This window comes from Ciona robusta, chromosome 4 (assembly GCF_009617815.1).
Source record: "Ciona robusta chromosome 4, ASM961781v2".
Taxonomy (NCBI): domain Eukaryota; kingdom Metazoa; phylum Chordata; class Ascidiacea; order Phlebobranchia; family Cionidae; genus Ciona; species Ciona robusta.
In genome coordinates this window covers 587,927-604,834 of record NC_143238.1, presented here as the reverse complement: position 1 = coordinate 604,834, position 16,908 = coordinate 587,927, and the positions used below count along the sequence as shown (strand labels likewise).

Genomic DNA, 16,908 nt, shown 5'->3' with positions numbered 1-16,908 from the left:
TCCGCATACCACTTTAAATGTTGGGCGATATAAAAACTCAGCCACACTTTCTACTCGGTTAATTTAAGTTTAATTCACTTGGTCGTGACCGGTTTTAAAAATAAAGCAGCTTTTTATGTCATTTTTACTAAACCATTGTTCGTGCACAAACCGCTGATCCACGACTTAATAAATTTGTCCCATACGTAACGCGCAACTTTTTGATTAATTTGGATAAAATATAAACCTAATTATTCAAAAAAACAGTTTACTTGACCATATGTGTCTTATATTCACATATTACCAATGTTTAGATTAGAAACATATCTTCTTCGTAATCAAACACGCAATAAATACCGCAGCTAACAGCACCCAATAACACGTTTGTCCAATGTTAATAATAATATGGCAGCTTGGAAACTTTGTAAGGAAATATAAAGGCTCGGGTGACGTACCATGAATGCCCATTGCAAGAAAACGGCAATGTGCCTTTGGAAACAAAGCACTAAAAATCTGTACAATACTGTGTTAAAAATGAGGCAACGAGAAGCAATTGCAGAAACCTTCATGAACAACGATACTTGTTAATTCTTCCGTAACTAACAAGCATTTCAAAATTGTTTGGACTTGACAAAGGCAAGTCCATGAGTTCGCATGTGCGTTCGTAGCTCTGTGTCAGCGTCAAACTTTTTAAAGCAGACCTGACATCGATGGATCCGTTCGCCCATGCCTGACGTCGCAGATATCTCGCGCCCTCCATCGGACGGCGAGGAAGAGTTATTCTGTAGTTCCAAACGTAAGCGAGCGTCATACCGCTCTAATAACTTAAAATTTTTGATCTGGTAAAACAATATGAAAAATGTTATATTAGATACTAAAATAAATTAGGCAGATTAAAACTTACAAAACAGTATGCCCTTTATAAATTGAAATAACCAAAACGTCTAAAAGAGTTGCACCGTTTTTCAACCTAGAGCAAGCATGCGTCGCAAACTTTTGAAAGTCAATGAAAAAAAAACTTGTGGCCCTAATTCTGTTCAGTCTTAATTGTTAATAAAGAGCAAATATCGTATAGATTTTATCTACTGAACAAAAATTACAGAAAATCAGCAAAATGATGTGAAATACTTTCGATTTATATTTTTGCAATAGTTCATGACCCTTTATTAGAACTTCTTGATATGAAAAGGTAGTTAAAAACAAAGTGTAAAAACAATCAACAAACCTTATGCTTTATAAAAAGATGTTTTTCTTTTGATGCATTTGAAGCAAAACACAAGCCACATTCAGTGCATTGTACCATGGTGAGCGCTGCTGCTGTACCTGAACTAGTGGCATCCATGGACCGATGCTCTGTGATATGTTCCTGTAATAAAATATAAGTCTGTGAATATTGGTGCTGTTGCACAGTTGTTAAATACTCGTTACTGGATGACACTGGGTTCGAAGCTTAAAGCCGCTATTATTCCTGGTACTTAAGCAAGATACATTAATATAACTGCTGCAAACAAGTAGTCAGTATAAAGCTACTACATATGTTGAACAACATAACAGCTTGGTTATAACTCTAAGGTTCCCCAACGGAAGAGTATAAATATTGGCGTCTATACATTCATTGACATCAATTTAATTCATAATCGCAGCTCATGTTAAGTACAAACTTACCTGAAACAATATTCGATCCTCATGTGAATAATCACACTTCACGCATGTGTATATGGTTGGTAACCGTAGCGATGAAACATCAATATCCGCAACATCATCTTCCTTATCATCATCTGAATGATCCTGCTCCTCCATGCTCTCATGGATGACCTCCCCACCCTCCACCATTCTCTCATCCACCTCACCAACTGATTCATCGGATCCAAGTTGTTCTTCTTTCATCCTTGCTAACCGCCGTGCACGAGCTTTAGTAGGACATCTAGTGGTGATCTTTTTACGAGGGAAGCGACGTTCACCAACAACATCATCTAACAAATATATTTATTAAAAATATAGGACAACAGATCTCAGAAGTAACAAAACAAATAATTTTTGGTTTTGTATTCTTTAGTATAAAAATGTGACATTAATCATATCATATTTGTTAGTCAACATAGACTTTGGTCGAAATTGAAAAGGTATGTTGCACCAAGTCATAAAAAAGGCCATGTTACGAACACTGGAAAATCTTTTAACTGTTAATGTAGTTTATTACTTAAGTTTAAACAAACTTGTTATGCCCTTGACCGACTTGACCAGTTGTGTTAAACATAGTTTGGTTAATTAGAATTAGTTTGGGTAATTAGAATTATTTGTACAATGTAATATGTAAATCACCTTTTAATGTTGTAGTCTCATTGTTGTGTATCTTGCTTGTGGTTGGACTACTTGCTAGCTTATGTGGAATATATGTACGCACAATTTTAACATCTTCCTTTTGTGGAGTGCTTATATCATGAACCTTTAACAACACATGAGCATATAAATAAATGGGTGTCACTTATATACCGACGCATGGTGGGATAAAGAGTTACCAGCAACAGTTGCAATTTTATGGGTGATAATTAGCCATTTTGCACAAGACATTATTGATCAATAGGTTTAAATAAAATAGTTATGTGTTTATGTGGCTTGCCCTAAAATACAACTACCCACAAAGATAGCAGTAAGCTTCAAAACAAGTATTTCTGGTAGTTAGGCAAGCACTGTCACTGTAGCATGGCGTCAGTTAGACGCAGTATTTTAAAAATAACTCACTTTGAGCAAATGTTTCACCAATGTTATACGCTTGGCATATTTGATTGGTACGGAAGTGCAGTATGGACAGCAATACAAAGCACGTATACCTCGGTGTACAGTACGTACATGACTCGATCTACTGTGTGTTGATAGAAACACCTGAGTACAAATAACAATTGGTTATACAATAGCCATGCTGTAAAACTCAAATAACAAAACAATAATTAAATTTATTATTGGTATGTATACTTAAAACTAAAAAATGCTTTGACCCAACCTGCCACATTCTTGCATCAATATTTTAATTTCAATTATTTATACTTGTGTGGCGGGACTCAGAGAGTTACAGCAGATGTTTTGAAACTCATCACCTTATTCATGCTTACAAGCTACAAAACGTAAAACTTTACAAATGTTTTTATTTATGGCCCATTAGTTATTACTGGATTGGCACACAATTACTGTTTTACTGTTTAGTGTTTAAGCACCATTTAGTGTCAGCAAAAACATGGCTACAATAGCAGCAGCACCTAGCACCTACGCATGTACCTTTGGTTAAGTATTTACATACAGTAAAAAAATACACCGGATATATTTTAAGTATATGCAAATAACAAACAACACTGGCTTGATAAATTCTAATATCAACAATGTGTTGTGAATGCAACAATATTACGTACCTTTTCACATTCTCCACACTGAAACACTTTCTTGCCAGACCTGATAAGCACTGAACCAGCTTTGACAGCTTTATTAACATCTGGTGACTCATTTGAACCTGGTAAATATTTATTGCCTTTACGAGGTGTTCCTAAACCTAAAGACACACCCTATTGATAAAACCTATTAAACTTAGCAACCCCCTTTACACAAAAACACAATGTTCTTTTTTATATCTAGATCAAGAACTGAAAAAACCAAACCTTTTAATCGGATTTTAAATGCTGGTCGTGCATGCTTGGGTTGTTTATCTGAAGAAGACGAAGAAGAATCCGATTCTTCATCACCAGGGGGAGCCAAACTACACAAGTCAGATAAAAAAGTTTATTTTGAGCCGAAGGTCCAAATTTGTTTGCATTAATTTGGAGTACTACACATGCACACAAGACTGCTATTAAGTCTACTTTAACACTACTTTTAAAAACCAACAAACATGATAGTATTTTCTGCACGACTGTTTAAATCAGATGCCACTCCAAAATGTGTATTTTCACAGAAAAGTTTATTAAAAGGTAATATTATCACACACTACCTCGGTGTCTGCCGATTAGGTGTTTCCATAATTGATTTTCTCCCTTTCTGTAAACAGTATGTTTAAATAAGTTGTTTACTGAACACAGGTCTATAATATGTAACCTTGTCTGATTTCTTTTTTAAAATCACTTCTCCATCCTTGCTGCTATCAGGTATTTGCTTACGATCTATACAATAGTGTTGAGTTAATTAACCTGTACTTTAACACAGCTCATTACAGTACAACAGCTTGGTTAGAATGACTAACAAGGTCAAACACATGAGAGAGAGGGAGGGAGAGAGGAAAAGAAAAAAAGGGAATATAAAAAGAAGGCTGAACCACTGCAGCATGACAAACTGCAAATAATGAATTTTATAGGGGAGTAACAAACAATCCCAAATACATAACATTATACTAAGCTTGTGCACATATATGATATATTATAAAAATATTATGATTACCTTGGTTTTGTCTAGCATCATCAAGTGTGTTGCTAAGATCCAGTTTATTGGCAACTTCTGTTAACGATGAAACTTCATGTATGTTGCGTAGATGGTCGCGCAATGATGACTTTCTTTCACTCACGTTACTGCACAAGTAGCACTGCAGATTTGCTTAATTATTAGTTTAAAATGGATTATTTAGGATCACATGTGGCCAAGCAACTTTTGTAGGATTAGAAAAACACATTCTGATTTGAATTTTCACAGAACTGTCACGGCAATACTTTGCAGCTTGGTCATTCATTCTTAAACATTCCTAATTCTCATACACTTGACCAGTGTCCTCATTTTTAAAAATAAATAACAAACCAAATTGTAAAGTCGAAATCAATATTTTAGCAGTAAATGCCAAACACTTCTTATTTGACCAAATCTAGAGTATTTACATCAAACATAAAAAACCAGTCCTAGAAATCCTTGCTTGATTATCCATATCCTGATTAGCAGGAACTTAACTATCCCTTCTTTTTAATGATGTTAAAACTACAAAAATACAGTTCTATGCATTGTACATCTGACATGTGAAAAATATAGTTTTCTTTTTTCTATTAACTACCATCTGCACATTATCACCATCCCCCCCCCTTTGTTCAATGGAGGATTGTCTTACAACCATTGTATTTCTGTTGTCTACTTTTTGTGCTTATTCAGTCAGACTTTTAATTAAAAAAATATACAGTAGGGTGGGAGAAGATGGGACACCATCACATAATATCCAAATATCCTAATCGTGTTTTAAAGAACAAGGGTCTATGGGAGTCGTGAGGATATAGTTTTATAATTCTTTGAATAACTTTTGTTTACTACTAAATGGGACGAGAAAATAGAATAAAAAGGTGACCCATCTTTCCCTAATATATCTATATATATATATACATATAGATAAAAAAAGTTGTAAAATACTTTCTCCAATTAGACCAGCTAATTAGAGAAGCAATGAAACTTTTACTGACTGAATATAACTAAATCAACCTTATATGCAGTAATCCTTAGAGATGTGATGTGGCTATCAAAATGCTTATGTAGCACAAAAAGCTGTTGAGAATGACTGCAGTCTGTAAACACTGAATCGCATAATGGGCATTTATAAATGGTTTTCAATGTGTTCATTGGTTCAGGTGTTTGATTGTGAGCAGTTCTGTAATTTAAAAACAAATTTAAAAAAATGTTAAATAAAAGAAAAGGTAATTGAAGATGTATAAGAATAATAAGAGGGTCGTGACTTCCGAGAAAAAGGGTTTATTTAGTATATATGGTGAAATCACGGGATTAGATGTAAAATTGATTACCCCACCTTTGATGGTTGCTTATATTCGCAATTGTTTTGAAAGCCATCGGACATTCACGACATTTGTAAAACACTTGTGCATGATTTATCTGCAAAAAATTGATTTAATTTTCACTTGTATATAACGAATATTATATTTGTTACCCTGAGATGGTTCCGGAGCTGGTCATCAGTAAGAAACAATACATTACATAATTTGCATTTGAAACAAGACACACGACTCAAGTGAAAGCACTGGATTCTTAGATGAAGATTAAAGTCCATACCATTGCTGTAATAATATACACCAGCAGTGATATGAATAAAACCAATTTCATTACTTTAAATCCATAATGTAAACACTCACCCATCAAAGCTTTGGCCACACTCTGGGCATGTATGAGGTGGGACTCTTTTATGCATTCTCATATGAGCAGAAAATGAACATTGGTTGTGTAACTCAAGTCTGCATATGTCACATGTGTACCACTCTGCTGCCCTCTCCTGGAAATGTTGATCAAGCACTGCTTGGTTTGAGCAATTGAACTTACATTCTGTGCATGTCTGTAGAATGCATGGTTACAAGTTAAAACAGTATGAATTTAGGTTGATAATATTTAGTCCATGATTAAGTGGTATCGAATTATGATTAGATTTTAAAACAGTAAAAACACCCATGTAAAATTACTCCAACTTTAGTGACCACCAGTTTCAAGTTTTAGTATTGAATTTTACATAGAAAGTAGAAACAAATGAGCAAAAACAACTGATCAATTACATAGCATAAACACTTAATAATAAAACTTACAAATACTTCTCCATGATCCTTCTGCTGCTCTCTTTCGTCTGCTTGTTTAAGGAAATATTCTTTAGTTCTTGGTTGGCATAAATGGAGGGGTATTGGGGTAAGATGTGCTCCATTGAATTGCATTACATCCCCACGATCACTATGCTCCCGCGCATGTTTTAGTATCTCACATTTGTTGAAAAACATCAACATACGATTGCATTGCACACAACGAACCTGGGAAAATAATATCATATTAACATAAGATATGACTTTTGCGAAAAGTTAAACCAAGATCACGGAACAAAAGTATTAAAATTTAGCAATTAACTTATTCAACAGGGCAAAACCACAATTTAGATTTAAAACAAGGCTCCCTATCTATATGAAGGCTTTTTTTCGAGGCCCTATCTATATGAAAACCTGCATTCCACTGACTGAGAAGGAGTGTTTAGTGATAGTTCATGGGACTGTGCCAGACTTACATGGCCCCTTACTTCAAAAACAAATTTATGCTACTTGTACTAACTTTGACAGTAATACTTCTTCTTGAATAATGATGTTGAAGACTTGAGTTAAATAAAAATGTGTCTCCACATTCAAAACAGCGAAAATTTTCAAGATCAATTAAACCAGGTAGTAAATGAGAAGGCATTAGTGGTGGAACATATTTTTCCAATGGGTTGGGACTGCTGATCAGTTTGGAAAAGGCAGCCTGAAATAAAGTACATGTTAAGGTTAAAAAAATTCATAAACTGTTATTGCTAGGCATAAAATAAAACATATTTTTTCATATTGACTTTCAATGGGGTAAATATTCAACATTCAGGTTGCACCATTAAACATGAATTTTATAATTTTATAAAATACCTACCTGAAAGCAAGTATCGCCAGGGGCTTTGGCTTCATACTTTGATTCTGATATATCTTTTATCAACAGATCACTGACTGATTTGACCGGAACATTCGATGAAGTTGGTGAAATTAATATCTTGGGAGCTAATGGTGAGCTTGTAACTTTTGTCATCGGTGAAGTGAAAGTTACATTACACATGGAGTTATTTAATGTGGATGCTTTGGCTGGGGAGGTGTGTGTACAAACTGTAACTGATGCTTTCGGAAGAAGTGCAAAAGGGAAACGCTTCATTATAACAGGTTGGGTCGGAGAGACTACTATTTGTCTGTATTGTGAATTACTTTCGCTGGGCGAAACCGTACTTTGATATGATGTGGTCGTAGCACATACAGTAAGAACAGCTGCTTTCCCAACTGTAAATGATGAACAGGTTGCTTTTGGTATAATAACACGCTGAGCTGTACTTAGTGCAGAAACTGTTTGAGATGTTTTGATAACATACCGAACTCCACCTAAAGAGGATTTTGGCATGATTTGTGCCTGTGGAGTTTTTGGTGATACGATGGGCAGTTTTACACTGACGATCTTTCCCTGTGCTGTGGAAGAAATGGAAGGAGATGAAGTGACTTTCACTGAGGGTTTACACACTGGTCGTGGAAGCAACTGGATTGTTGGGACTGGGTTTGAACCCGCAGAAGTAGACTGGTTTACTGATGCATTTAAATATAATGGCAGCTTGCCTGGTTCTCTACCAAATGCTGCAGATGATGTTGTAGATGTCGAACCTTGGCTGGGTTTGCATTTATATCGGGGCGTAGATATTTGGGATTTTTTTTGCTTGGATTTTGACTTGTCCTTGTCACTATCAACACCTGAGCTGGTTGTTCTAATTCGCTTTAATGGAGGATTCAAAACCTGTTTGTTTAGACCAACACCCTTTTTTCTTTTCTTTACTTTACCAGAACCAACGCTTGCCTCGGAATCATTATTACTACACGATGCTGCAAGTGGGTTGAGTTCATCAACCGAACTGTAGGGGAACTGATTGACTGATTTTTTTGCTGGTTTTGAAACAATAGTTGGTGCAATTTTTACAGAATCTTCGCTGCTGGATGAAGAAGTCCTTCTGCGCTTTTTCTTCCGCTTTTGCTTCTTTGTTTTCTTTTTCGATTTATCTCTCTGTAAACCATCTTCATCTTCTTCTGGAAAACTGGGACCGACTCTTGATGCTTGGTGGATGACTTTTCCACTAGATGAACGAAAAGCAACAATGCGGAGTTTTAACCTGCTACCACTAACTTGAGTTTTTAGGTTTAAATTTCTGGACGTACTTTTATCTTCAGAATCCAGTTTTACGGCAGGAATTTGTTCTTTGGGTTCTACAGGTTCAGAATTAGCAGCACTTGAAACTTTTGCATGTTCCTCAGCATTTGATATTACAATGTTTTCAGTAGTAGCAACTGTAACTTTTGGTTTTATATTCTGAGATTTAACTTCTGTAGCTTGCGTGGTGGGTGTTACAGTTGTAGGATTAAGGTTGTTTCGAACATGTCTTCTTTTAAATGGAAAAGTAGCAGGGCTTCTATTTTGTACAGAAGTAATGTTGGTTTTTTGAACACTTTTTTCAGAAGCAACAGTGGTAACAGTGTTAATAACAGAAGATATTGTATTTGTACTTTTTGTACTTGGGTTAGAAACTGTTTTTTCTATAGATATAGTAGGTTTAGTTTGTTCTGGCTCAGTAACTTGTGGTTTTTTCAAACTTTTTGAAGCAGACTGAGATGCTTCTTGTAGCAACGAATCAAACAAAGAAAATATTCCTGCAGATTGTTCTTTATCTCTAGACAATGAATTAGAATCAGAAACATTTTTCAAGTTTCCTGTGGCTTGTTTGATTTCTGGTTCAGCAACACTACTTTTGTCATTTATTACCGGTTTTGTTTCACTTGTTTTCGCAACTTCAATGGTTTTAGTTTGTATTGTAGGTTTCTCAGGTTGTGTAGACCTCTTGTCAGCAGAAGGTTTTCTAGCCTTTGTTGATTTTCGACCAGGTTTCTTCTCTGCTCCAGTAACACTTGCAATGTTTTGCTTTAGCACCGTGGACACAGAAGGCACGCTGGTTACACTCACTCCACTGTTTTGGATGTTTTGCTGTGAATACTTTTCTAAAATATGCTTTTTCTTCGGTCCATGGTAGGTCTTGTCATGCAAAATAGAAACAGTACTGGGTGCAGATGATACAACATCTGTTTTAATTGCAGGTAAACTCTTGGTCAATTGAAATGCAACTGGAGCAGCAATGGTAGCTTCCGAAACACTTGTTGGCATGGAACTTGTGGTTAAACAAACAGGAACATCATTTTTTGATATTGAAAAATTCAGGGGTTTATTGGGGGGTGGAGCTTCATTAACTGAAACTGTAGGTTTAGAAAAAAATGTCTCAGTTATTGTGCTAGTGTTGGGATAAGTTGAAACCTTGTGTCCATTCGCAGATGATATAACCGGTACTGGGCTATTCTTTTGTTCTATCCTTTCTAATGTAGATTGGATACTTTTTGTAAATTGTGGCAAAAATTGGTTAGAAACTGACTGCTCATATGTTGGTGGCTTAGCCTTAACTTCCACTGAAGTTGCAGCAGTAGTGCAGGGAGCTATATTTATGGGTGCAGCTTCAGGTTGTCTGTTTATTCTCTCTTGAGTTTTTCTTAAAACTTCTAATGATTTTTTAACAGCCTCTTTATCTGGTAAGATCATACTATGAAAAGCATCAGCTTTTGTTGAGGGCAGCAAGTTAGATGGTGGTTCAAACATTTTAGAAGTGTGATGTGCAGAGAAGTCTGGTGGGTTGGATGTATGAGGGTGGTGGTAGAATTGTGAGTTTACCCCATGCATTAGTGAGTGAGGAGGATTTGTAGTGTGTGGAATCGTACTTTGAGATGGAGTGGATGAATGGTAATGGAACAAAGATGGAGACGTTGTAGCTGTATGGAGCACAGAGGGTGGGAAATTATGTTGGTCCAAAAAGTAAGGATATGGCAGGTTTTTTTCAAACCCAGGATGTGTGACACTTGACTGGTTCCACAAACCAGCCATGCCAATATTGCTCAGAGCAGCAGTTGAACGTAAGGTTTCAGAAGTTTTTGTATCGGTTACTGAACATATTTGAGCATTGTGGCCAGCATAGTCGAGTTGAATTTGTGACATGTCTGGTAGTTTGACATGGTCAGGTACAGATTTAAATAAGGAGTCCGTATGTGGCTCAGAATGAGGGACTTTTAAACTAAAGTTTGTATTTAATGAACTTGAGGAGTTTACTTTTGACTTGTTGTTTTCCTTTGCCCCACCAACAATTGTTGTAGATTTTGAGGATAACATTTCATCCAGGTCTTGTGACAAGGTTTTGGTCAGTGTTTGTGTAGAGCTAGATACAGAAGCCCAAGGGAGTTTGGACCAGTTAAGAACATCTGGTTTGTTTATTTCTACTGGAGGTAAGCTTGAATGAGTAAGGTTACTCTGCCCCCAAATGTTATTGCTTGATAACAAGTCTGGATTTTCTGACAGCGGTAATTTTGATAACTGAGTTAAAGGGGTTGACTGAGGCAGTGTGTGTATGGATAAGGGATTTGATAGTTTTCCTGATACTGGTACTGGGACTGGGACAGATTGATCAAATGTTTTTGAAGTTGTTGATACTTGATGGTCTCTGTTTCCAGTGTAAGTGTTAGATGCCGATGCTGCTTTCTTATTTGAAAGCACACTTGCTGGTGTGTGCCTATACACATATGTTGATGTAGTTGAAGTAACAGTATTTGGCTGATTCTTTTGTGCATTTGAAGCAACAGGTGGGGTAAATGAATTGTTTATAAATTGTTGAAAGTTGTTTTGTGTATATTGAACTTGTGGTATAGGATGAGACTGCTTGGTTGTCGATACTGGTGGGAACGAAACACTTGCCTGCTCTGTGTGATGCTGGAAAGCTTTTTCCATTTTGTGTGCTGCTAAAAAGTTATCCTGATGGAAAGGCATAGACTTTAAATTTAGATGGGTATCCGCTTGTGTTTTTAACGGATGAGAAAATTGTGGCAGCTTTGATTGTATTGGTAAACCAGAGTTGACCGTTGTAACCGGAACATTTGGTCCAGTTAATAAATTACTTGGCTCATTTGTCCATGCATTTGACTTTGCAGGTTTTCTTGATTTAGTCTGCTTGTTTGATGTTGTGTTATCAACTGTTGTAGTGTTGTTGGTCGTGGTTGATGGTGGGGGACGATACACATTACGAAAAGCTTTCTGTGGTTGAGGTTTATTCCGAGAAGCATTCAACTTCTGCATTAGTGACTTCTGTTTCTGTTGCAATGCAGCCAATTCTTGAACAGAATCATAAACTGACTGATCAGAATAACTCTCTCTCTGCAATGGCAAAGGATTTGGAACACTTTCCAAAGGTTTGTTCTGAGGTTCTAAATTGCTTGTTAGTTTCATAGGGAGACGTATGGTAGGTTCATCTTGGTCAAATCCGAAATCATCATCCAAATTTAAACCATGCGACTTATTAATAGACTTTGTATTTTCATTTGCCTTGCGCTCTGCACTGGCACTACGTCTTCGTGCGAGTGGTCCAAATTTTGTTGTTTCACCAGCATTTACAATATTAATATTGTCATTTCCAAGACCACTTTTATCATCCTTGTCTTTCCCAGCAGAGTCATTTAAAAAAGATGAAATGTTGATAAAGCTTTCATCAATGCCGATTGAGTGATGACCTGATGCAGTTGATGTTGCTTTGGAAGTAACACTAAAATAAAAAAAAATAAATAAAATAAAAAGTTATAATGCAATGTAGCAACTAGATACTTATAAACTATATAGGCTGTATTTTTAAACATTACCTAATATTTAAAATCCTAGGCAGAACCAAGTTATGCTCCAAAGTCAATCTCATAGGTAAACAATTAATTTATTTTTGATTTTTCAAACTTTTTAGGTTCATGATCGTCATACACAACACATGCTTAAGTATTTTTTTAATTACCTTTAATTGGTGTTAACTACATAGCAGACCTAAGTTAATTCCACAGCACAAAGCTTGAGATTCACTGTGCTAGCTAGTAATAGTTACCTAGACATAATCATTTATTTAGTTTAGTATTATTATCAATATGTGTTACTTTGAATCACTAAATCCAGGTAAGGGTGAATTGGAATAATCACTAATTGGACTCACAGCTTCGTATGCAGAAGATTGTGAATAAAACTGAAAAAAATATAAATTACAAATTGTTCAATAAAGGTAATTACCAATTGGCCTTTAAATTTTGAAAAACTAGAAGCTAAAGCAAAGCTTTTCAATGTAAATAACAGCAGCCTATTTGGTCTGTGAATCCTGTGATTTTTATTTATAGCTTCAAGGTGGTTGGGAGTTACGGAAGTATCACAAGATGCTATTATTCCACTTTTAGGTAAATTTACGTTTTAGGTTTTTATTCGCCATTTAATTTCTTACTCGCTCTGTAACAAAAGGAAAACAAAAATAATGTTTAGCCAAACCCACACAACAATCTTACTTGTTTAATTCCACTTTCTGCTTGTCCCAATAAATTTAAAGTTTTACTTTTCGGATTCTGAATTTGCTGCTTTTGGTCAGTTCCAAGATTCAATTGATAATTACTGGTCTGTTGCAGTCCACTTATATCACTGAACATATGTGGTAATGAAGCCTTGGCATTATTCGGTTTATTGTTTTTCTTTGATGTTAAACTGTCCAACAACTGACTCTGAGTTGATGTCAAGCCAGCTGAGGAGTTTGTCATGTGAAAATTATGTCCTTGATTATTTATTCCAGTGTTATGTTGCTGAGTGAATGTATAACCTGTCCTTTCTACGTTACTTTGCATGCCTGAAGTAAACACTTGATTTGTGGGGTCTTCCATCCAATTAGAAGTTCTGGTTGTAGATTGTAGACCAACAGGTTGTTGAGTTTGAAAATCTGTATAGTTATCTATAAAAGAAGAAGGAAAATGTCATTGTATGAAATATGACCACAACTTTGTTTTCTTTCTTAGTTTATATTGGGATACTTAAAATTTAGGATAAACTTGTCAGACTTTCAGCCATTTTATGTTATACAGTATGAACAATTTTGGTCAAATATAACTGAACTTTTTTATGTTATAAATCAAATTATTGATTTGTACTGCTAGCAATTAAAGAGTTTTTTTTTCAAACAGTAAAAAGACACATTAGTAAATCAATTCTACATATTCTTTACCATGTAGTCCAAACACTGATTTAATGGGAGTTGGTAAATCATCCAAAATTTCAGAAGACATATTTTTCTGTATCTGTGATGAACTTGTGTTGAGGTATTGTAAATGAGATTGGTCATCTGGAACAATAGGGGGTGGTGGGGTGCGCACATGTGGTAGCATACCAGGATATGATGGGTCAACAATCACTCCTGGGTGCTGCAACTGTAGCTGGGGGGTGGCTGCTGCTGATCTGTTTTGCTGTGAACCAACCGACTGGTTAGATTGTGGGGTAAGGGGGTTGTTTGATAATGGTGTTCTTGGATTAAAATTGGAATCAATCGAACCACTAGGGCTTGGTTGAGGGACACTGCCAGGATAGAAGGAGTTATCACAAGATGTGTTGGACTGTGGGCGTGGAATTGGTTGCGTGCGGTGATATGTTGGTTTAACAAATGATTCCGGAGATGGACTTGCTGCAAATTAAATAAAGAATAAATATTTTGTAAGTACAGAGTACATATTTGTGATAAAATCCTAGTGTAAGAATGCAATAAATCAGAACAGCTGCAAGATTTTATACTGTTAAGAAGGTTTGTTTTACAGCCGGCATATTTGACACTCTTTGTAACAACAGCACATGTTCCATAACAATCATAAAATTGCTCTGAAAACAATTTAGACAATGTATGTTGTGTAAAGCCACCTGCCTATATAAAAAATGTTATTTCAATCCAATTTATTTCACAGTTACTAAATTTTTCCACCGGACAAAATTGTACTTGCTACTCAATATAAAACATTTATAACTCTAAATTTAAAACCATAATATTTTTAATACCAACAGCTTTGTTAATTTGTAGACAAACAATTTTTTGCTAAAAAAAGTTTTGCTATAAAAAGTATAATAGTGGACTACAATTTAAAAACAAACATACAACATTGACTGAACAGATTTACAGCAAATAATGTAGAAAAATGACTTACCTAAATATGATTCTTCAACATTACGAGATGCAGATGGTGGTCTGTATGGTGCTTGCAGAATATTTTGACCTTGACTGTAAGATGATTGACTTTTAGATGGAAGCTGTTGCTGTGAAAACATAAACTTTAAATTCTAACAAAACGCTGATGTGGTATATGTAGATTACTTCGAAATTAAGTGGAGCATGAAGCTGCCAAAAATCCTATATAGAGTAAAACACCAATGTTTCCAATACATCTACATGGTTGGTATTTAAAATAGCAGAGCACAAGTTTAATAATATAAATCAAGTTTGATTTAAGATAAATAGGTTTTGTGCATTACATCCTGTAGGAACCAATTTAGATTTCCATCTGAGTTGTGTTTTGTTACAATTGGGACAGCTTATACAAGTTTTCCCGTATATGATTGTAATCTATATGAACCAACCTGTGATAAGTTTGATGTGGAAGTGTCAGGTGTTGGATGAATAGGTGAATGAGTAACCACTGTATCAGCTTTCCGTATTAATTGCTTTTTTGATTTATTCTTTGTCGATTTCTGTTGCGTAACACTAGGTGGGGTGAATGTCTTTTGACTTGATAAGTCTTCTTCAACAGAGGATAAAAATAAACTTCCAAGACTGTTTCCACTTGGTAGATTGAACTGCTCCCTTTCATTGGTTGGTGTTGGAATTGGAAATGAATCTAAAGGAGATAACTTAACTAATGTGAAACAACTATAGGAAATGTGGACGCAGTTATACAAAATCAAAATACTACTTGCCTAAACAAATAACAAGCCCAACAAATAATCACTATCTTTTAACAGGGACAAAAAATTACACTTTCAGCCTGTTTCAGGTAATAATAAAGAAGAAATATATAATATATTTGTTTATTGATAATGTTTAATTATTAATAATAAACAAAATCCTACTACACTGCTTACATTCATTCATTCCATTGGGATTGGTACTTTGAATCCTGTCATTGACACCACTGTTGATATTTACAGATCCTGTTTGAAGCAGATCAAACGGGTTGGTGTGCATACTTTGTAGCATGGCTGGTGTTTGCATTGCATGTTGGACAGGAAGATTACTATTGTCTGCTTTTGAAGCATCTTCGTCCCATGCAGCAAGGAGTTCTTCAATATCAGGCACATCTGCCATTTTCTATTAAAATAAATAAACCTTGTATTATTTCATTTATTATAAAGCCTATAGTATTGGTAAATTACCTGTGTTTTAAGTCACATATAAAATCTGATAATAACAACTGTTCGAAAAAGGTTTATTCCAATTTTGATACATTGCTCAAATGCATTTTCACAACTAAAATAAACAGTTACATGATAATGATTACTGATAAAAGAATGCTGAAATAATAAAACATAAAATATTAGCTTACAAAGTTATTTTAATGCTTAGATAATGCTTAAAGATACTGTTCGCTATATATCTGCTTTTCAAACACTAAAATAGCCTATCACAGAAAAAACTAAAACACTGCTAATATTCACTTTTAAAATTGACATTATAAACCAAAGAACTCTTTTATCTAACACTAAATCTGATATCAGTTTTCTATCAATAACAATACTTTAGTTAATCTGTTATATTTATAACACTAATATTTACTTTTATTAAATCCATACAGATTTTATTCAAATGTTTGAAAATGATTCATTATGATCTAAAAAAATAAACATTAGTCAAAAAACTGTGGCTAACATTCCCACTTTTAAAACTGTGTCATCAACACAATGCGAAACGTTACCAGCGCGCGTAGTCGCCAATCCGATTGCACGACTTCAACACAGGAATAGTCTGGTAAACCGGCTGAAACCGGTTAAAACTGGTCCTATGACGGAAGCCATTCGCGGTGTGTGCGCACAGCGAAGAGCATAAGGCACCATCACGCTTCGCTGATTCGGTACAGGGTTCGAAAATCCTCAAATGCTCTTTAACTACAGGTTCTTGTTGAGTGAAAAAATGGCCTATTTATTCACAAGTTTATACCTTAATCGACTATGACGTTAGTTATTTACCAATAATTGATTATAAACGGATGAGAGTAAGAACTCAAAATAAAGTAAACTAGAAATGTTTTCATGTCTGCTGTTTACGTCGTACATAGCTTTCTTGGGCAACATCGTTTGAAAAGATAGTACGCTCTCTCGTATTGCATTAACTGCTTTTTTTCTTTTTACTGATTACGAGAGATTAGTGAAAAAAGGCAATCGTGGAGCAGCATTCAACGCAGAGTGGAGTCAGCGTATTGTGTCAGTGCAGTTGTTGCTGACATCATTTCAGGGGAGTAGTATTTCGGTTGCTCACAAACT

The 16,908-nt window shown here is 35.3% G+C and overlaps 1 protein-coding gene across 2 annotated transcripts; it reads right to left on the bottom strand.

Annotated features, from left to right (window-relative positions):
• Positions 1-288: 288 nt before the first annotated feature.
• Positions 289-15,973, bottom strand: LOC149736279 (uncharacterized). 2 transcript variants are annotated; one of them, XM_089877092.1, is made up of 24 exons: positions 15,805-15,972; positions 15,514-15,739; positions 15,013-15,269; positions 14,583-14,691; positions 13,619-14,071; positions 12,915-13,348; positions 12,519-12,604; positions 7,369-12,145; positions 7,024-7,209; positions 6,516-6,731; positions 6,075-6,271; positions 5,873-5,999; positions 5,735-5,817; positions 5,413-5,578; positions 4,399-4,540; positions 4,060-4,124; positions 3,956-4,002; positions 3,627-3,724; positions 3,384-3,481; positions 2,722-2,862; positions 2,302-2,425; positions 1,645-1,952; positions 1,205-1,345; positions 289-818 (listed from the first exon to the last, which is right to left on the bottom strand). In XM_089877092.1, the coding sequence occupies exons 2-24, from the start codon at positions 15,734-15,736 to the stop codon at positions 591-593; spliced, it is 8,706 nt and encodes a 2,901-aa protein (XP_089733218.1). In that variant the 5' UTR covers positions 15,737-15,739; positions 15,805-15,972; the 3' UTR covers positions 289-590. The 2 variants fall into 2 exon arrangements, 1 of the variants encoding a protein (XP_089733218.1); XR_016384949.1 differs by lacking the exons at positions 289-818; positions 1,205-1,345; positions 4,060-4,124 and having other exon boundaries at positions 1,933-1,952; positions 15,805-15,973.
• Positions 15,974-16,908: the final 935 nt, after the last annotated feature.